We start from the raw sequence: 22,160 nt of genomic DNA on the forward strand, positions 1-22,160 counted from the left end.
CAGTTCCAGTATTCTATTCCGTAAACCCATAGATGCAGACAGCTGCTTTATATCAGTTTGCATTGTTATTAAAACAACATTTACTGAAAGGCGTAACCAAATAAATTATATTGCATTCAACTACTCTCGTACCAGAGAGCAAGATTGTCATGTTTGTCATTTTCCATCTCAACTTGTGTTATTGAACACGGGCAACCATTTGCTGCAGTTTTTGACCTTCTGCCAAAAAAACATCACTAGCGACAAAGAGTATGAAGTGGAGTTTGATGGAGATGAGCTCTTTTACGTTGACCCCATGACCTACCGGGTAGAGCAGTGACTGTCAGAGTTCGCCCAGTAGTGGACCCCTGACCCAGGACTGCCTCACTAAGTGTACGTGTCCCTCGGAACCTGCAAGTACAATATCCCCCACTGCATTGTGGGAGAAAATTTGGGGCGGCAGGTAGCCTAGTGGTTAGAGCGTTGGGCCGGTAACTGAAAGGTTGCAAGATCGAATCCCCGAGCTGATAAGGTATGAATCGGTCGTTCTGCCCCTGAACAAGGCACTTAACCCATTATCTAGGCCGTCATTGTAAATAAGTATTTGTTCTTAACTGACTTGCCTAGTTAAAAAAAGGTTAAATATTTTTTATTTTTTTATTTTTTTTAAAGAGCCCGCAGGAGGCAATAGGTGAGTGCTGTTTCTGTAAAGTCACACCCCAGCTAGCACATCATTATCTGTTTTTTAGAGCTTGGTGAGTGTAGTTTCCTATGGTTATTTTCCATATAACCTTACCACAACTTTATGGGAAGGGTACAGGGTAGTTGCTTGGCTTTGGAACATTCTCAGCACATTTAAGGAACTTGACGAAGTGGTTTGATATTGGGAATGTTCTCAAATAGTTTAGAGAAGGTTAAGAAACAACATTCTTCTGTGTGAATTTCAGTACTTCAGCAAAACGTTTCCTCATGGTTCTACTTAAAGTCATGTTCTCAAATTGTTCAGAGAATGTTAAAAAAACAAATCCATAAAAAAAACACAAGAAAATGTTTAGCGTTCTAATAATGTTATTTAAAAACATATACATTCTGTTCTCAGCATCAATAAAACACTCTGTTTGGTGCGTTTTTATTTTACAAACTCTGGTGCATTTAGCCCCTTAGTTCAGGTAATTTGGAATGGTGTGAACACTATCCTCACTCGGGAGTGAACAACAGAGCCTCCCACATATAGTCCCAGAGAAAGGTGGAACTGGGAGTCCCCAACACACTCATCTGCCTGGTCATTAATTTCCACCCAACACCCGTGCATGTGACTTGGACCATTAACGAGCAACCGGTGGGAGAGAGGACCGTCAGTCAGACCCAGTACTACTCCAATGAAGACTTCAGCTTCAGGATCTTCTCCTATCTGAGCATCACACCTAAGGAGGGGGACATCTACTCCTGTAGTGTGGGTCACGTCAGCCTGCAGGAACCGTTCACCAGGAACTGGGGTGAGTCACTGCTGGTGTGACCTTATACTGTAGGGTATGACACAGAGAAAGGTGGGAGGTTGTTGATACTGTATTAGGAACACTAATACATCAGTTGTTTCTTCACTATATGTGTCCACAGAGGTTGAAGTGCACACGGCCCACCAGACTGTAGAGACAGCAGTGTGTGTTGGAAGTGTGACTCTAGGAGTGGTGGGAGTAGCGACAGGAGTCTGGTTTATCAAAAAAGCCAAGAGGTCTGGTTGGGCCTGTAGTAAATGGACATCAGTGTCATCAAATGGATCTACCTCCTGGCCCTCTTCCCCTGCCTTACCCACCAATGGTAGAGACAGAGATGACCACGCCTACTGAAATGCCGGATTGGACAGCGTCACCAGAAGATGACTCAAGCCAACCCACTACTGAACAAGACTGGTGTCAGGAAGAACCACCCTCTGCCTCAAGTGACACCTCTGAATGGGAACAGCTGTTAGACTCATTGCTGATAGAGTAAGGGCACTATCATAAACGGATGCCCATATATCAACTGTTGTTAATATGTGGTAATGCAGCTGTGTCCTCCAAGTTTGTAGAGGGGAGGACACTCACGTGACCTCGAGTGAGAGATAAAAAAGGTATATATAGAGAAAATGCCGATACTTCGGCGCTGCCTTCTTGAATTCTGAATTCATTTAGACAACCATTTGACTTAGGGTAATTGGCACCTGACTCAAATTACTTAAAGATTCTAACTTGTTGGATCTGAGAAGTGTCTCTCCGATATACCGTTTAACTATTGAACAGCTGTTCTGTCGCCTGTGGCCTTCGTGCTTGTATGCTGATGCAAATTACACCCAGAGAAAGTCTAAAAAACTTAACCTCTCGATTGAGCTCAGTACCTCGCCCTCGTTGCATGGCACGGACGCTGCGGTAGTTCAACGGGACTGAGAGTCACTCTAGTCCTTAAGTTGATCCCCTGTCTATAACCTATGGTTATCCGAATTGACTCTGTCGCCTGTGGCCTTGGTGCTTGTATACTGATGCAAATTACATCCAGAGAAAGTCTAAAAAACGTAACCTCTCGATTGAGCTCAGTACCTCGCCCTAGTTGCATGGCACAGACTATTCGATATTCCAGTGGGGCAGGGAATCACCAGCGGGTTCTCTCATCCAGTCCAAACCTGAATCTCTAAATTTAGTGAAGCACCGACTCCAATTCAACCTCTCAGCCAGTAGAGGGGAGTCGCTACCTACCTAAATTCTTAAAAGAACTCTGACCGACTGAAACTCTGCTCCTGATACCGTGGGTCTCCCTGTCATCTTTTAAAGGTAATTAAGTTGAAATATTATATTTTATTAGAGATAAGTGTTATCATTGTACCAGGCATTATAGAGCATTAAGGCATTTGCATGTTTTTGATTAACGCTGTGTGTAACCAAGTAACAAATTGTGTATTTTGAAGTGTGTTTGATTGTAAAAGACAAAAAACAGAGTGTTTCCAAAAATAAACAGTAGCCTTATTTTGTCTCGAGTAAAACGCCCTCCCAAGACAGTTAACGGCACGGGAGATAACAACTTGGAAACGGAGACTAATACTCTATGACAAAGTGAGTTATCATTAAAAGACGAGGAAGGTGTGTCCAGTAGTGATTCATTAATTGTCTTATCGATCTATCTAAGTTTTATTATCCAAGCGATACATAGCCGACGGGCAGAGTAGTGAGACTAAGTTGACTAAAGGTCCTCACACTTTAAACTAGATACATCACAGAGGGGAAATACTCAACCTGAGGGAAATCATATAGAGACTGGTAGGACTAGTGCTTAATAACAACTCAAGGATCCATTAGTGGTGTAAAAGGAGTAGTCTAGAGGATAAACGTGGGGTTCACACATCCCAGCTAGAGCTAGACCGTTAAGAGTGACAAGGCAAAAGACCTCTCTACGCGGACAACGTATCGATTAAGAAAGAGAGGCAGGGCTACGCGAGCGGTCCTGGTTATACCGAGATAGCCTGAAGTATCTATAGTGCCCTGTCCAATCCAGGGAACGGGACGCTAACCACCTCTAGCACCCCGCTGCCGGCCAAGGGGCGGGGCTGAAGGTTTCGTATCGCGACAGGCCTTAAGAACATAGGAAACTATCAGCAATATAGCAAGGGCTCCATGTAACAATACCAAGTACAATTATCATATTCAGCAACCTACAACTGCGCTGGTGACTATGATGCTGTTCACCATTGTGAGGGAAATTTCTGTTAAACCTTACTAATGCTGGTGTACTAAAATATGTCTTTAACTTCTTGGTGACAGGGGGGCAGTATTGAGTAGCTTGGATGAATAAGGTGCCCAGAGTAAACTGCCTGCTACTCTGTCCCAGATGCTAATATATGCATATTATTAGTAGTATTGAATAGAAAACACTCTGAAGTTTCTAAAACTGTTTGAATGATGTCTGTGAGTATAACAGAACTCATATGGCAGGCAAAAACCTGAGAGAAATCCAACCAGAAAGTGGGAAATCTGAGGTTTGTAATTTTTCAACTCTTTGCCATTTCAATATACAGTGTAAATGGGGTCATATTGCACTTCCCAAGGCTTCCACTAGATGTGAAAAGTATTTAGAACTTTGTTTCAGGCTTCTACTTTGAAGGGGGAGAGAATGAGAGGGGATTGAGCCAGGTGCCTGGCAGAGTGCCACAGGCTAGTGGCGCGCGGTCACGAGAGCGTTAGCACTCGTTCCATTGCTTTTCTACAGACAATGGTTTCTACGACCTGTAATATAACTTTTTGAACTTTTCGTCCGACGTTCGGCTGGACCTGAACGCACCTTTGGATTTGTTTACCAAACGCCCTAACAAAAGAAGCTATTTGGACATAAATTATGAACTTTATCGAACAAATCAAACATTTATTGTGGAACTGGGATTCCTGGGAGTGCATTCTGATGAAGATCATCAAAGGTAGCTAGCCAGAAGCTAGTCAGAAGCTAGCCAGTTTACTGGCTAATGTTAGTATTCAGCTAAACACGGTTTGTGGTCATCAGCTATCCTTTAGCTCGAAAAGCTATCGCCAGTTTTGTACAACGCGACTCAGACCAGAACATACTGGACCTATTTTCTCTCCATATCCCCGGATTTCAACCGCAAGCTCTGGACATTTACACCTGGATCTCGCAGCTAGCTAGCTGCTATCCGTGTGACTATTGGCTTACGTCGATCCCCGGAGCAAACATAAATTATTCCGGAGCTAGCCAGCTGAAGAGTACCATCAGCCACTCCTGGGCTACAATCACCTATCCGGACCCGTTTTACTACCGATGCGGAGCCCCACCGGTCCTTCACGACTGGACTACTGACATTATCTGCCCAAGGGAGTTATCCAACTGGCCTCTCCGTCACGACGTTACCTGAACGCCCATCTGCGGCCCGCTAATCGTTAGCTGTCTTATCGGCTGCAATCTGAATAGGTCTATTGGACAATTTTTCTTGGGTCACTATATCTATATCTATTTTGCCATTTGGATTGATCCTCTCTACCACACGGAACCCTACTAATCTACCTACAGAAACGCACGAGGTGGCTAAAAACAGACCTCCATCCTATGCTAGCTTGCTACCGATGGCCCGTCTAGCTGTCTGAATCGCCCTGACCCCAACCAACCTCACTACTCACTGGACCCTTATGATCACTCAACTAAAATTGCCTCTCCTTAATGTCAATATGCCTTGTCCATTGCTATTCTGGTTAGTGTTTATTAGCTTATTTCACTGTAGAGCCTCTAGCCCTGCTCATTATACCTTATCCAACCTTTCAGTTCAACCACCCACACATGCGATGACATCACCTGGTTTCAATTATGTTTCTAGAGACAATATCTCTCTCATCACTCAATACCTAGGTTTACCTCCACTGTATTCACATCCTACCATACCTTTGTCTGTACATTATACCTTGAAGCTATTTTATCGCCCCCAGAAACCTCCTTTTACTCTCTGTTCCGGACATTCTAGACGACCAATTCTCATAGCTTTTAGCCGTACCCTTATCCTACTCTCCCTCTGTTCCTCTGGTGATGTAGAGGTGAATCCAGGCCCTGCAGTGCCTAGCTCCACTCCTATTCCCCAGGCGCTCTCTTTGGATGACTTCTGTAACCGTAATAGCCTTGGTTTCATGCATGTTAACATTAGAAGCCTCCTCCCTAAGTTTGTTTTATTCACTGCTTTAGCACACTCTGCCAACCCGGATGTTCTAGCCGTGTCTGAATCCTGGCTTAGGAAGACCACCAAAAATTCTGAAATCTTCATCCCTAACTACAACATTTTCAGACAAGATAGAACGGCCAAAGGGGGCGGTGTTGTAATCTACTGCAAAGATAGCCTGCAGAGTTCTGTCCTACTATCCAGGTCTGTACCCAAACAATTTGAACTTCTACTTCTAAACACCTCTCTAAAAACAAGTCTCTTACCGTTGCCACCTGCTATAGACTACCCTCTGCCCCCAGCTGTGCTCTGGACACCATATGTGAACTGATTGCCCCCCATCTATCTTCAGAGCTCGTGCTGCTAGGCGACCTAAACTGGAACATGCTTAACACCCCAGCCATCCTACAATCTAAACTTGATGCCCTCAATCTCACACAAATGATCAATGAACCTACAAGGTATCACCCCAAAGCCGTAAACACGGGCACCCTCAAAGATATCATCCTAACCAACGTGCCCTCTAAATACACCTCTGCTGTTTTCAACCAAGATATCAGCGATCACTGCCTGATTGCCTGCATCCGTAATGGGTCAGCGGTCAAACGACCTCCCCTCATCACTGTCAAACGCTCCCTGAAACACTTCAGCGAGCAGGCCTTTCTAATCGACCTGGTCGGGGTATCCTGGAAGGATATTGATCTCATCCCGTCAGTAGAGGATGCCTGTTTTGTTTTTTTTCTTCCCGCAACACAAACTCAAAGTTCTGGGACACTGTAAAGTCCATGGAAAATAAGAACACCTCCTCCCAGCTGCCCACTGCACTGAGGATAGGAAACACTGTCACCACCGATAAATCCAACATAATTGAGCATTTCAATAAGCATTTTTCTACGACTGGCCATGCTTTCCACCTGGCTACCCCAACCCCGGTCAACAGCACTGCACCCCCCACAGCAACTCGCCCAAGCCTTCTCCCATTTCTCCTTCTCCCAAATCCAGTCAGCTGATGTTCTGAAAGAGCTGCAAAATCTGGACCCCCACAAATCAGCCGGGCTAGACAATATGGACTCTTTCTTTCTAAAATGATCTGCCGAAATTATTGCAACCCCTATTACTAGCCTGTTCAACCTCTCTTTCGTGTCATCTGAGATTCCCAAAGATTGGAAAGCAGCTGAAGTCATCCCCCTCTTCAAAGGGGGGGACACCCTTGACCCAAACTGCTACAGACCTATATCTATCCTACCATGCCTTTCTAAGGTCTTTGAAAGCCAAGTCAACAAACAGATTACCGACCATTTCGAATCCCACCATACCTTCTCCACTATGCAATCTGGTTTCAGAGCTGGTCATGGGTGCACTTCAGCCACGCTCAAGGTCCTAAACGATATCTTAACCGCCATCGATAAGAAACAATACTGTGCAGCTCTATTCATTGACCTGGCCAAGGCTTTTGACTCTGTCAATCACCATATCCTCATCGGCAGACTCGAAAGCCTTGGTTTCTCAAATGATTGCCTCACCTGGTTCACCAACTACTTCTCTGATAGAGTTCAGTGTGTCAAATCCGGAGGGCCTGTTGTCCGGGACCCTGGCAGTTTCTATGGGGGTGCCACAGGGTTCAATTCTTGGACCGACTCTCTTCTCTGTATATATCAATGATGTCGCTCTTGCTGCTGGTGAGTCTCTGATCCACCTCTACGCAGACGACACCATTCTGTATACTTCTGGCCCTTCTTTGGACACTGTGTTAACAACCCTCCAGACAAGCTTCAATGCCATACAACTCTCCTTCCGTGGCCTCCAACTGCTCTTAAACGCTAGTAAAACAAAATGCATCCTGCCCACCTAGCATCACTACTCTGAACAGTTCTGACTTAGAATATGTGGACAACTATAAATACCTAGGTGTCTGGCTAGACTGTAAACTCTCCTTCCAGACTCATATTAAGCATCTCCAATTCAATATTAAATCTAGAATTTAATCTTCCTATTTCGCAACAAAGCCTCCTTCACTCATGCTGCCAAACATACCCTTGTAAAACTGACTATCCTGCCGACCCTTGACTTCGGTGACCTCATTTACACAGTAGCCTCCAACACCCTACTCAGCAAATTGGATGCAGTCTATCACAGTGCCATCTGTTTTGTCACCAAAGCCCCATATACTACCCACCACTGTGACCTGTATGTTCTCGTTGGCTGGCCCTCACTACATATTCGTTGCCAAACCCACTGGCTCCAGGTCATCTAAGTCTTTGCTAGGTAAAGCTCCGCCTTATCTCTGCTCACTGGTCACCATAGCAACACCCACCCGTAGCACGCGCTCCAGCAGGTATATTTCACTGGTCATCCCCAAAGCCAACACCTCTTTTGGCTGCCTTTCATTCCAGTTCTCTGCTGCCAATGACTGGAACGAATAGCAAAAATCATTGAAGTTGGAGACTTATCTCCCTCACTAACTTCAAGCATCGGCTGTCAGAGCAGCTTACCGATCGCTGCAGCTGTACAAAGCCCATCTGTAAATAGCCCATCCAACCAACTACCTACATCATCCCCATATTTGTTTTGAGTTTTTCCTGCTCTTTTGCACACCAGAATTTCTACTTGCACATCTATCACTCCAGCTAAATTGTTATTACTTTGCCACTATTGGCATATTCATTGCCTTACCTCACTTTGCTCACACTTCATACAGATGTTCTATTGTGTTATTGACTGTACGTTTGTTTATCCCATGTGTAACTCTGTTTTTTGTCACACTGCTTTGCTTTATCTAGGCCAGGTCGCAGTTGTAAATGAGAACTTGTTCTCAACTGGCCTACCTATAAAAAAATCCCTCCCAATGTGTTCTCCAATCTCATAGAATATTTTAGAAAAATACTGTGTTGTCCTTGCAAGAACAGTGTGCTTGGAGTACTGAAAACAGGAGTACAAAAAGTACCCAAAAAGTTTTTTGGTGCTATCTTTTTTAGATTTGTATTACTTGTTGAACAAAATGTCTTTATGCTATTGTGTTAGTATAATTATTTTTTTAATAGGATTTGTGTGTGTGTGTGTGTGTGTGTGTGTGTATGTATGTATGTATGTATGTATGTATATATATATATATATATATATATTTTTTTTTTTGCTCCTCTTTATCAAGGGTGCTGGTAATTATGGACCTGGCTGTATGTAATGTTAACATGTGTGCAGGTAATTGATGTGCATTTCAAACAATTATGCTAGCTAGATACAGGGGATAAAAGAGGTTATACAACAAGGTCATTTTTCTGTCTTTATTTAATTGGTAATGTTGACTCATTAACATCCATAGAATTGTTTGAATGTCGATTTATAGAAAAAAAAATCATAGAATATCACAGCTCTGTTATACCAAACGTGAGGAAAAAGCTACTCATTATGCAAGTCCTGTTGAATGACAATGATTACTTCAGTTGCCTTGGGACTGCACATGCACAGCGATAACAGAAAGGCTCTTTATGTGAGGTAAGAAAATGAACATTTTGAAGTCAATGAAAATTAACTGATCTATTTTGATAAATAGTTGCTCCTACCTATCTCTCTGATTTGGTCCTGCCGTACATACCTACACGTACGCTGCGGTCACAAGACCCGGGCCTCCTAATTGTCCCTAAAATTTCTAAGCAAACAGCTGGAGGCAGGGCTTTCTCCTATAGAGCTCCATTTTTATGGAATGGTCTGCCTACCCATGTGAGAGACGCAAACTCGGTCTCAACCTTTAAGTCTTTACTGAAGACTCATCTCTTCAGTAGGTCCTATGATTGAGTGTAGTCTGTCCCAGGAGTGTGAATGTGAACGGAAAGGCTCTGGAGCAACAAACCGCCCTTGCTGTCTCTGGCTGGCCGGTTCCCCTCTTTCCACTGGGATTCTCTGCCTCTAACCCTATTACAGGGGCTGAGTCACTGGCTTACTGGTGGTCTTTCATGCCATCCCTAGGAGGGGTGCGTCACTAGAGTGGGTTGAGTCACTGATGTGATCTTCCTGTCTGGGTTGGGCCCCCCCCCTTGGGTTGTGCAGTGGCGGAGATCTTTGTGGGCTATACTCGGCCTTGTCTCAGGATGGTAAATTGGTGGTTGAAGATATCCCTCTAGTGGTGTGGGGGCTGTGCTTTGGCAAAGTGGGTGGGGTTATAGCCTTTCTGTTTTTCCCTGTCCAGGGGTATCATTGGATGGGGCCACAGTGTCTCCTGACCCCTCCTGTATCAGCCTCCAGTATTTATGCTGCAGTAGTTTATGTGTCGGGGGGCTAGGGTCAGTTAGCTAGGGTCAGTTTGTTATATCTGGAGTACTTCTCCTGTCTTATCCGGTGTCCTGTGTGAATTTAAGTATGCTCTCTCTAATTTTCTCTCTTTCTTTCTCTCTCTTGGAGGACCTGAGCCCTAGGATCATGCCTCAGGACTACCTGGCATGATGACTCCTTGCTGTCCCCAGTACACCTGGCCGTGCTGCTGCTGCTCCAGTTTCAACTGTTCTGCCTGCGGTTATGGAATCCTGACCTGTTCACCGGACGTGCTACCTGTCCCAGACCAATTATTTGACCATGCTGGTCATTTATGAACATTTGAACATCTTGGCCATGTTCTGTTATAATCTCCACCCGGCACAGCCAGAAGAGGACTGGCCACCCCTCATAGCCTGGTTCCTCTCTAGGTTTCTACCTAGGTTTTGGCCTTTCTAGGGAGTTTTTCCTAGCCAACGTGCTTCAACACCTACATTGCTTGCTGTTTGGGGTTTTAGGCTGGGTTTCTGTACACTTTGAGATATCAGCTGATGTATGAAGGACTATATAAAACATTTGATTTGATTCCAGCTGCGTTTTGAGCCCCACCAGGGTATATTCGGTGACGACACAGCCGCCAACAACATCAGGTTCCGCTGCAGCAGCAACCACACCCTCACAGGTGCCGGCCTGGACTACGGCGAGTACCGCCTCTGGAGCCCAGGATTGTGGCGATGGCGGAATCTGTGGCATCGAGACCAAGATGGACGAATACCAGTAGGGTCTGGATAACTCATCTCTCAATGACGTGCACTCCGACTGTTGCGCCAAACTCCAGCAGGTGAGATAAGATGGTTGTGATACCGGATCATTTATCATAGAGGGTCTTGTGTATGATATTGATATCATGGCAGCTCTGGAACAAGGTATATCACTCATTTTCTAACCCTCTGGTATTCTTTTGTCTTATCTTCACTGTAATAATCTGAGGGAGATACCTCTTATGGACCAAACAGCCCAGACCTGTCAACACACAGGCACTGACCCATGGTCCATTCAAGCCAATCTACACTCAATATCTGAATCTACCACTGGTTCAAACCTAATAAATCATTCAACTGTGTCTTTATGGCTCCTTCGTTCAGTGAGGCTGAAACAAATGACATTAGCTCCTACTGAATATAACCCACTCATCTCAGCTGAAGACCCCCCCACCCCCCCTAGATCACTCCACAATACACACTGAAATCCTCATCAGCATGAGAACAGCATGTTTTCATAGAGCGTCTCTAATGAACCAATAAACTCAAAAGCAAAGTCATAACAAGTGTGCACAAAATGGAGGTGCTGACACATGCATTTCTCCTCCTAGAAAGGGAGCTAATTAAGAAATGACAAGGGTTATTAATTCATTTACAGTTTAAAGGCCTGACGGGGTTCGATAAGGCGGTGATTGGCATACACAGAGGTGATTGTGTTAATGTGTAATCTGCAAACGCAGTGAAGGACCGTGTGACTTTATCAAGCTGCTCCGCAATGGTTTTCACCAGATAATCAAACATGAGGCAATGGAGGCATACATATAATGGCCCATAATTCACTGCTCTGGAGTTTCTCTTTCATGCTAATGAGTGAACTTCTGGTGAACTCCAAGTTAAGTTCAAACTTATTTGCCTCTTGGTACACAATACTTTCATTTAGTGTGGGTTAGATTGGAGTGATAGTAAAGAGTGATGACATAGGTCATCTGTATATGTATGTTGATACTTTAAAAGGAACCTTATAAGACCATGAAGTGTTTAAATGCAGACAAAATATGCATTTGTTTGCTGAGTCATAAGGAGCATCAGAGGTAGGTACATCCAATCAGATGAGCAGGTGACTGGCATGACCACTAGATGGCAGTGTTATCTTAGAGGTGAATTGACATGGTTCAGTGGATGGATGGTATGACACAGGGGTATTCAACTCTTACCCTACGAGGTCCGGTGCCTGCTGGCTTTCTGTTCTGCAGGATAATTAATTGCATCCACCTGGTGTCCCAGGTATAAATCAGTTCCTGGTAAGAGGGGAACAATGGAGGGAAAAGCAATTGGGCTGGCCTCGAGGTCCAGAGTTCAGTTTAAGGGGTATGACAGAACCAACTAGATGAAAAACAGTAAAAATAACAGTATACACAATGTAGATGAATAGAAATGATTAAGTGATCCGTTTGAATGTCCTCTTACAGTTTGCAGTAAATCAATGAACCTTTATGGCCCTCTGGGCACAGAATGGTATTCCTTGAGTTAACCTTGGCGTATCATTATATAAATATTTAGTCTGATAAAATCAGATCTTAAAACAAGATTACCAAAATTCTCCAGACATTCAGTATGCCACATTCAGCAGTTTTATCCCAAACCAAACACCAGTTCAGGTCTTAGTTGTAAACCCCATGGTCCACAGTGCTTTAGGCCATAAGTACAGTTGTTCAATACTACAACTGCAGGGTGGAAATGAGGATTTTTGACACGCTCTAGTGGTCCACCTCGTCCCCTTGGTCATTTAAGATCTAATAATGCTTCCTGTAGTGGACAACATGGATATGATGTGGTTGTGGTTTCATAGCCCTTGTTATAATGACCCTGTCCTCCCCAGGGCTCCTAGCTCTCATGATGTATAGATCACCCCTGACCGCGAAACTCTACGTAAATAGGCTTGTTTTCACAAGCACCATTACCATGAGTTATGAACACATGGGGCCCACGTAATGTATTTTAATACAGCAGCATAATGCCTATACATCTGATCAACTGTGACCCCTTCATGGTACTGAAAATGTAATAAGTAGATACGACAGATTTTAAACAATAGTTATGTTCGTTTTTTTTACCCCCTTGTGCCCCCTAAGAAAATGATATTGTCTGTAAGCGCATAGCTACAGCACTCAGGTCCAGCCTGATCCAACAATGGAGAGTCCTTGTACTGTAGACTGTGAGGGACTGAAGTTTTCTGCATTTACCTCTTTACATTCTTTCAGCACTCCAAGGCCAACCTACAAGAGCCCTTCATTCGGGGGCCGATTCCAACCCGAGTTAAGCGTGTGTAAATGGAATATGCACCTTTCTCTCTATGGGTATTCTGACCTTGAACTTGAGAATAGCATGCTATTCAATCGCTATTCGTTTTGGGTGGCAATCAAATAAATGAAGGTGTGGTGGAGGTGTGTCTACAGATATGCCGTATTCTAACCCCGACTTAATTCCCTCATAATTACACCATCTTTACACATGATGAAACAATGAATAAGGTCAACATCTACTTAATTTTTCCCCCCGATAGAAATAACACCATTCTCCATGCACTGTAATTTACAAATTGATGAGAGCTAGGTAAATGAGTAAGACGTTTGGATAAGGGGATTGTAAATATAAATGACAATCGTTTCCTAACCCTAAATAATACACAAGATCAGAGTATTTTAAAATCTACTAACTGGTGGTGGAAAGGAGATACATATGTGTGTATTAAGATGGCTCTTTCATTAATCCCCATTCTGAACCAATTCTCTCAATTACACTGAGTGTACAAAACATTAGGAACACCTTTTTCCATGACAGACTGACCAGGTGATTCCAGGTGAAAGCTCTGATCTCTTATTGGAGAAATGTATTAAATCCATTAAAATCAGTGTAGATGAAGAGGAGGAGACAGGTTAAATAAGTATTTTTAAGCCTTGAGACAATCAACACATGGATTGTGTATGTGTGCCATGTAGAGGGTGAATGGGCAAGACCAATATATTTAAGTGCCTTTGAATGTGATATGGTAGTAGGTGCCAGGCGCACCGGTTTGAGTGTGACAAGAACTGCAACGCTGCTGGGGTTTTCACACTCAAATGTTTCTCGTATGTATCAAGAATGGTCCACCACCTAAAGGCCATCCAGCTAACTTGACACAACTGTGGGAAGCATTGGAATCAACATGGGCCAGCATCCCTGTGGAACACTTGACACCTTGTAGAGTCCATGCCCTGATGAATTGAAGCTGTTCTGAGGATAAAAGGAGGTGCAACTCAATATTAGGAAGGTGTTCCCAATTTTTTGTACACTCACTGTCTGTCGAGAAAATTTGAATTAAAGGTACACCATATTTAATGGGATGGCTTTAGATATATGTACTGAAAACCCTTCCGAATGAAAACTCCACGAGAAAATCTGTTGGCCAGCAAGTGGGAGTGTTTTCAACAGTTGAATTATATTTATTCAGTACGTGCAAGGTAGCCACACCTGCAAAGCTTGTTACACACCTGCAAAGCTTGTTACACACCTGCATACGGTAAGTATGGATACCAACTACAGAGAAGTGCTTAATAAATCAAAAAATAATAGATTTTCTGAGAGTGAATCGGGCCCTTAGAACTGAACCTGAACAAAACATGTCTCAGCTTGTTTTTCTCACTGGCCAATGTCATGTTTAACCACCCGTGTGATTCTAATGTCTAATGGTGCATTTTAGTGTTTACGGAATCTAAGACATTGAAGGTTGCACATAAAGCTTTACAAGAGACTTGAAAATTGAAAGACCACTGATGAGCGAAATGTGTAGTGCTGGGTAATGATTTGAGTTTAGGAATGACCCCAAACATGGCAAAATGCATTGGTTTTCAGAATTCCCCTAGGAACATAAAACACCACAGGTGCACATTAAATATAAATAATTTTATAATATACAAATTGTACAGTCATGAACAGTAGGGATGTAGACATTTCCATGAAAAGCGAATACAAAGAATACCTTCGTTTTTACAAAGACTGCAGTGCATGACGGTAGCCGATGACCAAAGACACTCAACATTCAAAATGGCAGCGCAGGTGATGAAAACAGTAACATCGGAGATGAAACCTAACAATACAATTCCAGAGGCCACGAGCAAGCTAAAGTGACGACATAAAGAGATTGCCCTCCTACTGTATCATGTTTCTGTCATTTCTAATCTGTCCATTTCACATCATAACACACAGGAAATGAACCCTGGAACACACATTTTGCACAGCATTATCAAGAACAATTGCACTGCCACTGACTGCTGAGCTTTAGACAATTATGGTTACATAAAGACAGGAAATAGTAGATTACCTTTTTTCCATGAGTGGGTTGGAGGCGCTTGTTATAGACAAGGCTGAGGTTAGTTAGTCACAGGATGAGGGATCGTCAAGGAAGAGTAAGTAAACAACATTCAGCATCATTTAACTGATGAAGTGCCAGATCCTGCTTCACCTTCTCTCCATATCCTTGTTTTTCAGTATCAGGAAAAATGTAGCCTACCCACTCTCCCCAGAGTCTACTTATGTCAAAGCTGAGCAAATGTACAATCACAAATCATCTCTTATCACGAGAGATGAGGGCATGGAGTTCACGACCCCCCAGGTAATACAAACGGATACAGGACCTGGTGTCATTTGACCCAACTCTGTGGAGGTTACATTTGTCCATGTTAATGGTGTCCTACCGGAATGCTGTAGGTGTTAAAATACAATGATGTAAAGGATGAGATCACCTGATAGTTCCTGGCTGTATTTTTCCACACTTTCCTACCATAACTTGATGTACATTGTACTTGAACAGGCAGTATTGTCTTCTTGTAAAATAATATACAAAGGAACAAGGATCACATATATAAAAAAAAAAGGACTCAAATTGGTATGAACAACAGAACTGATGAACACATAATAAACAATGTATGAATAAGCAAATATGACAGTCCTACGTGATCTTATTTCCGGGCAAAAAGCGATTTGTTTAAATCTAAAGAGAAAAAATGACTTGATAAGAAGCCAATGGGGAAATCTGTCTCAGGTCCAGATAATCTCTACAGTTATCACAGAGGGGTGTTTTAGATTTACATTTCTTACTCATATTCGTCCTAGCCACACAAATATTAAAACTGACAAGTCATTTAATATTCTCTCCCTAGCTGCGACCCACAAAGCTAAATAAAATATGTTGAATACAACAAGTGCTTATTAAAGCTCGTAATCGCCTAAGGCGAAGTGTCGCTGGAGAAAAACAATACCACAGATAATATCACAAAATAAAAAAAAGATCCTGACTTCATATCAAATCTGCTATTTGACATGTGGGCAAACTCCTTTCTACTTGAACAAGTAGAAGCTGTGGAAAATCCATCAAATATGGTTCAAACATGACCTCTGACCACTTGGCCATTAGTAATGACCTCACGCCTACAGCATGGACCATATGGTGGAAAAAGTTGGCAATGATGACTCCATAGCTACAAATCCCCAATATGCCTAAGGAGGTAGCTAGCTCCAGTATGAGCGTTAGAAAGCACACTTCAGCTAGCGTTAGCACGACAGAATACACCGAGCCTAACTTCAAATCAAAAACAGAAACTTACCCTTTAAATCAACAACACCTGTTAAAGCCAAATTCCTTACCTCCCGTTCAAATCTAAAACAGAGAACACTGAACTTACCCTCATATTACCTTCAAACACTGATTGTAGCAACCCTCTCAGGCTATAACACTGAAACCACCTTGAAACTTCTGACATTTGTACTTCACGATTTAGGCCCAGTACCACAATAAGGCTATCCTGGTCACAGTTTGGAATTCTATTCTATACAATACATCTGCCATTGAGATGAACATTTCAGAACAGTCGGTTATTCAGAAAAATACCACATCTACAAAACGTCGACAAGCCTATATTCATCTGTAAACATACAGGTTTCTACAGACTTTGCTTAGCAACTGCAGCACAAGAAAAATCAATCCCTATGAAAATCACAATCCAAATGAAGTGCTATTCGTTATTTTTCCGAGGTGAGGTTTTCCACTGTCCATAGCCACATAAGTGACCCCCATTATAAATGTATGACTTGACTGACACCCCACTGACAACGTCCATTAGCCGGTTAATGATTTCTCCACACAGCATCGATGCAGCACCACTTTAAAATGGAAAGCAACATGATACCTTGAAAGACTACGTTATGATTTTGGTATGGTCAGAAATGACACCGTCAAGAGGGGCTTTTAAAAGCTTGAGGTGAAATACTAAAGCAAAGTCAATGGAAAATGGCAATTCGAACACAGCTATTCCAAATTGCTCAATCATTTTTTTTTTTTTTACTTCTTCTGCGCTCCGTTTCTATCTTGAACACCCAGTCGTGGCACAGCCCATAACCTTGCCCTCATACTTGCCAAGTACTTTTTAATGACCATTGATTGGAAAAGCTATTAAAATCAAACGTGAGTAAACTCTCAAAGTTGACTCAATATTTCCATGTTTGGTTCTCATCACACTTCACTTCCACTCACCCACACACATTCAATGCAGATTGACTCCATTATCAAACCCTTGACTTGGCTTGGATATTGACACATTCGGAATGCAAGGCGAATGCATCATACCTAGTATAAGAATCAAAGCGATTATCAGCATCATCTGTAGTACTTTACATTATGTGCTAAAAGTAAATCAAGTTCCATTCACCTTGCATTGGATTGCCTGTCGCAACAACAGCCACTACATTTCCCACAGTGCTCCTCATCTAAACCCATGTGACATACAGTAACTGTACCACTATGGTCCCGTACAAATAAGGACAAGCGAGTTTGCCTGGTTAAAGTCTGTGTTTCTTCAGACCCAAGCCCCACTGGTTCCATCAATTTGTCCATTATATCCAGTGACTCTCGTACATTAGTATCCTGCGCATCATTCTCAGTTATGTACGTTCTCTATGTATAGGCATAGGATCAGTCTGAGGCTGTGAGAGAGACTGGTGTGTGTCCATTGTGGAGAGATGCTGCAGAGGATAGAGTGATTGCATGGTAGGAGGATGTTGCAGAAATTTAGGCTGTTCCAGGGGGTAATGGTGACTTTGTGGAGCCCCTATCTCAGGTTATGATGTTTTGTAGGTAAATGATTGATGGGTAGGAAACCCCTTAGGTGTGATGTCTGCTGTGGTCTGAAGAGGTTTACACATCTGACCTTTGACTTTCTTCGGGGCATTGATTGGTCAATTTGATCTGTCCATCATCCTTTACTGCCTTTTGCACCTCCTGCACTAAATGTTCATCCTGGTCAGCTGGGTCTTGTTGCAAGTCAACATTCTCAGTTTCTCCATTGTCTTCCCCTCCATTTGTCTCTTCCTTAGTCTCAACCCCATTTTCCTTCACTTCCATTTCAGCTCCTCCCCCTTTCTCCTCTTTCTGCCCTTGCTCTTTGGTCTCCACCTCCACCTCTGACCCCTTGGTAGTTTCGGTTTCATCATCAACTGCCACCCCATTTTCTTTCTCTTCCACGATCTCCCTCTCTCCATCTCTTTCCTCCTCAGTCTCTGCCCCTGCTTCTTCTCCCTCCTGCACTCTCCCCTCTTTGTCGCTCTTGTCATCTGTTCCTGCAGCTCCAACTCTCTCCTCCCCAGTTTCTACCCCGCTTTCTACCCCTTCCTCAGTTTCTGCCTCAACTTTTTTCTCTTCCTCCACCTCACAGGGAGCCTCACCCTCTTTACACACAGTCTCTACCTTCACCTCTTTCACTTTCTCCTTTTTGTTCCCCCTGTTTCCCTTCACGTTCCTCTCCTCTTTGAGCACCTTTTCCCCATCATCAAGAATCTTGGAATCTTCCAGATCTTTCTCTGCTGCCGATTGCTTGTTTTTCTTCTTCTTCTTGTTTTTTGACGTGTCTTTAACAGAGTTCTTGTTGGACTTGCTTTTGAATATCAGTTTCTGAAAGACAGGATGTTTGTGTAAGAACGTTTCTCTAAACTGCTGTTCCATTGGTCATGTTAAGGATGGACAGACAGACTGTTGGAAATGGACATAATAGCAAACTTGGAAATAACTAATTAAAATGATTCTCATTGTGGGGAATGAAATGGTCATTTCAAGGGAATTGATTGGTGCCTTCAGGGGTACAGACCAAACAAGAAAATATCGCTGGTAATATTTTTTGAGATTGCCTCCAGTGACCCTCTTTTAGCTGAGACTTACAGTATACTGAGGCAAACGGCATGTTTCCTGCACACAAACATTCACATTATCATTCTCTGCCCCACTCTGCCAGGGTTATTGCCCATCAGTTTCGTTGCCAATGGTGACCAGAGTTTAAATTCAGGTCACAGACAATATCAACATAGATTCATTCCACAAAGGACGAAGGTCAAATCTGGAGGTTATATCAGTACAATCTAGGGTCAAATGGAAAGTTCTTTCTCAACATGCATTGCCGTGGTTACCACAGAATGGCTCATATCTCAGGAAGAAAGGGGTTCATTCACATTTGACCGGCAGTGTGCATATTTATCTCTGTGAAAACAAAAAGAAGTGTGGTATGGTGAGGGGTGATGTTGGCCTTGGAGCGCTGCTCTGGCTAGTGAACAAGCTGCGAGTCGACCCACATGTGCCAAGACAAACACTAGGAGGGGTCACAATGAGAGGTCACACACCTTGGAGTCCCCCCTCTTGCGGGGAAGGACAGGTCTCTGAAGAAAAACGACCTGCTTGGTGGCCAAACTTCCATCACTAGGGCAGAGGGAGAGATAGGGAGATGGAGAGATAACAGGTAGAGGTGAAATTGGAGAGAGGGAGGGAGAGAGAATATAATTAGAACTGAAATACAAATAACTTTGGAAATCATAGCCATTTTCTTGATTGTTACTTTATTTGTAGAGAACAACATCTGTACCATCGATAAAGAAATCCATGTCACACAAATCAGATTGCCACAAGCTCTTTTAGAAATACTTGGGGTCATTTCAGAGCAAGGGAGAGAGGAATGGAAAATGCAGTTTGTATTATAATGCCCCAGTTCCACATGGGGGAGGAATCCACACTCCAGGGTAGACCTTATAATGGTTTGTGTGACTAGTATGGTCAGCGCTGATGCTATATTAATAGCTGACATCTACCACAGATGTGAGTTACATAGCAGTGGTCAACCTCGATAATTCTACTTCCTTCCCTTTCTGTCCTTTCTTGTTAACACGAGAAACCAAAAAGGAATTTGGAGAAATGATGTATGTAAATGTGAATATGTTCTATGCTTAGGAGAGAGTTCAGAGACCAAGAGAAAGAGACCATGTTTACTGGTTTCCCCAAAACATGGCTGTCCTCATAAACCTCTCCAAAATAATCCCTGTCCATGCACATGTCACACTCTGTGTTCATTTATGGATAACCCATACAGCACAGATGACAGACAGACTAATCCACCGAGGAGATTCTGTCATCAGAGGGCTTCCGGTCTCTCGTGCTTGCTCTCTCTCCTGTTCATCTCTCTTCGTTCCATCTCACACGCATAACCTTCTCTCTGCTTCTCTCCTTCATCTTTCCATCCGACATGCACGTATCGACTCTGTTTCTTACTTTAGCCTGCTGTTTCTAACTATCTGTCTCCTTCACTTTACTTCTCTGCTTCTTCCTCTTCTGTGAGCTTCATGTAGACTTTCTCTGTCCTTTCCCTTCTCCCTTCTCTCTTTTGTATTTACCCTGATCTCCCTCTCCAGATCGCTCTCTCTGTCACTTCCTCTCTCGGACTCCCTCATCCGTTAAAATATATGTACTCTTATACACATGGGGAAGAAGCAGCTTTGAGTTAAGCTGGATCCTTAACTTGGCATATGAAGAACAACGGAAATGTATGATAGGGTGACAACGGTATAGCGCTGGCTGCAAATCTTCCCCACAACATCAAATGGGCTTCCAGATCTCCTGTAGAGGCTTACTATCTAAACCACCCCCCTTTCCCATCCCTCCTTCCTTACCCTGCGTTTCCAACAACCTATTTTCCAGGCTGTCATATTGCCCAACAGCTTCCTGCTGAATGAAAGCGGAAAAGCCAACCGGAGTCCTAAGAAAAAGCCCAAGCCCGTTAAAGTAGAACGGAGCGGATGAATTACAGGACCCTTGTTGCTACAGTCCTCTCATAGCTGTCAGTGTCTTGTTGCTACAGTCCTCTCATAGCTGTCAGTGTCTTGTTGCTACAGTCCTCTCATAGCTGTCAGTGTCTTGTTGCTACAGTCCTCTCATAGCTGTCAGTGTCTTGTTGCTACAGTCCTCTCATAGCTGTCAGTGTCTTGTTGCTACAGTCCTCTCATAGCTGTCAGTGTCTGCTGTACTGGAACAGAAACTTCATATACCAGCAACAATACTTTCTTTGGTACAGTGGTAGGGGAACTTGGTGTATCATGTTTAGTGGTTACCTGTGGTTGTTCAATTCAGCTTTATTCATGTTTTCTGTAGTGTAATGTTAAGCATTTATAACGGTATAATGAAGCACTTACTTATTTACTTAAAACAGTTACGATGTCCAAACATCAGATTTACACCAAACGTAACATGTTTCATGTGGCAGAAATATGCTGTACATTACCACGTGCAACTTCACATTCATGTTACGTTGATTAAAGAAGCCTTGAGTCCCGGTGGATGTTCACTTTAGATGCTAACTAGTGTGTACGTAGGTCTATGCAGATCAGAGTCCATGTAGACCCCCATTGGAAGAAGTGCACTTTGCTCATCCTCAGATAGTATCCCAACGTGCATTAGCTTTAATATAGTTGTGAAAATGGAAGAGTCAACATAATACAAGTGTAATGAACAAGCTAATCTGAAATGGGTCATCAGCTATCGTTGCTGTGCACAAAGAGACGAGTGTTTCAGAGATGGAGAGAAATGAGTGTTGCTGTGTTGCTGTATCTAGGCCGGCTCTCTGATTAATTAGCCATGTTGCGCTGTTGTGTTGTTGCAATTTGAGAGAGAGAGATACAAATAAAGAGTGGTGAAAAAACAAGGGAGGAAAATAGAGCGGTAATTAATCAGCTATGCTCCAGAACGGTCACAAACATGACGACCCCCAGAGACAAGGTCACGCAAGGTGAACCTAGAACTGCAACCGTGTTGAACTCTAAGCATATACTTGGAGTCTCCATAAGCATGACACAACACATAACTCTGACTACTAGCAGCAATCAGTAGTTGAAACAATAACAAAGTGTTCTCCCCACCACTGTTTCAGTCAAAAACGGGGGCATGGGGTTGGAGAAATGTTGCCACTCAAATTCTATGGATGCAAGGACCATCCATGATATTAAAATGATAGTTTTAACCATGTGTTCAGGCTATGCAGTGTTTGTTTGCCTTTACTTTGTTTACAAACATTGGAGTGAAACAAGCTTCCATTTTGGGTTCTGATGTGGTACGACAGTTGAACTAAGCTCACAAGATATTTATTTACAAGTTATAT

At 43.1% G+C, this 22,160-nt stretch overlaps 1 protein-coding gene across 2 annotated transcripts in view; it reads right to left on the reverse strand.

Moving 5' to 3' along the window:
* Positions 1 to 14,585: 14,585 nt before the first annotated feature.
* LOC110487899 (raftlin) overlaps positions 14,586 to 22,160 on the reverse strand; it is a 71,573-nt gene continuing 63,998 nt past the window's right edge. For both annotated transcript variants that reach the window (XM_021559825.2, XM_021559819.2), the window contains exons 9-10: positions 19,363 to 19,438; positions 14,586 to 18,643 (exon numbers count right to left, since the gene is read on the reverse strand). In XM_021559825.2, coding sequence (XP_021415500.2) covers positions 17,891 to 18,643; positions 19,363 to 19,438 — 829 coding nt within the window. In that variant the 3' untranslated portion in view covers positions 14,586 to 17,890. The remainder of the gene's footprint in view (positions 18,644 to 19,362; positions 19,439 to 22,160) is intronic.

Source organism: Oncorhynchus mykiss, chromosome 2, assembly GCF_013265735.2.
Source record: "Oncorhynchus mykiss isolate Arlee chromosome 2, USDA_OmykA_1.1, whole genome shotgun sequence".
Classification (NCBI taxonomy): Eukaryota; Metazoa; Chordata; class Actinopteri; order Salmoniformes; family Salmonidae; genus Oncorhynchus; species Oncorhynchus mykiss.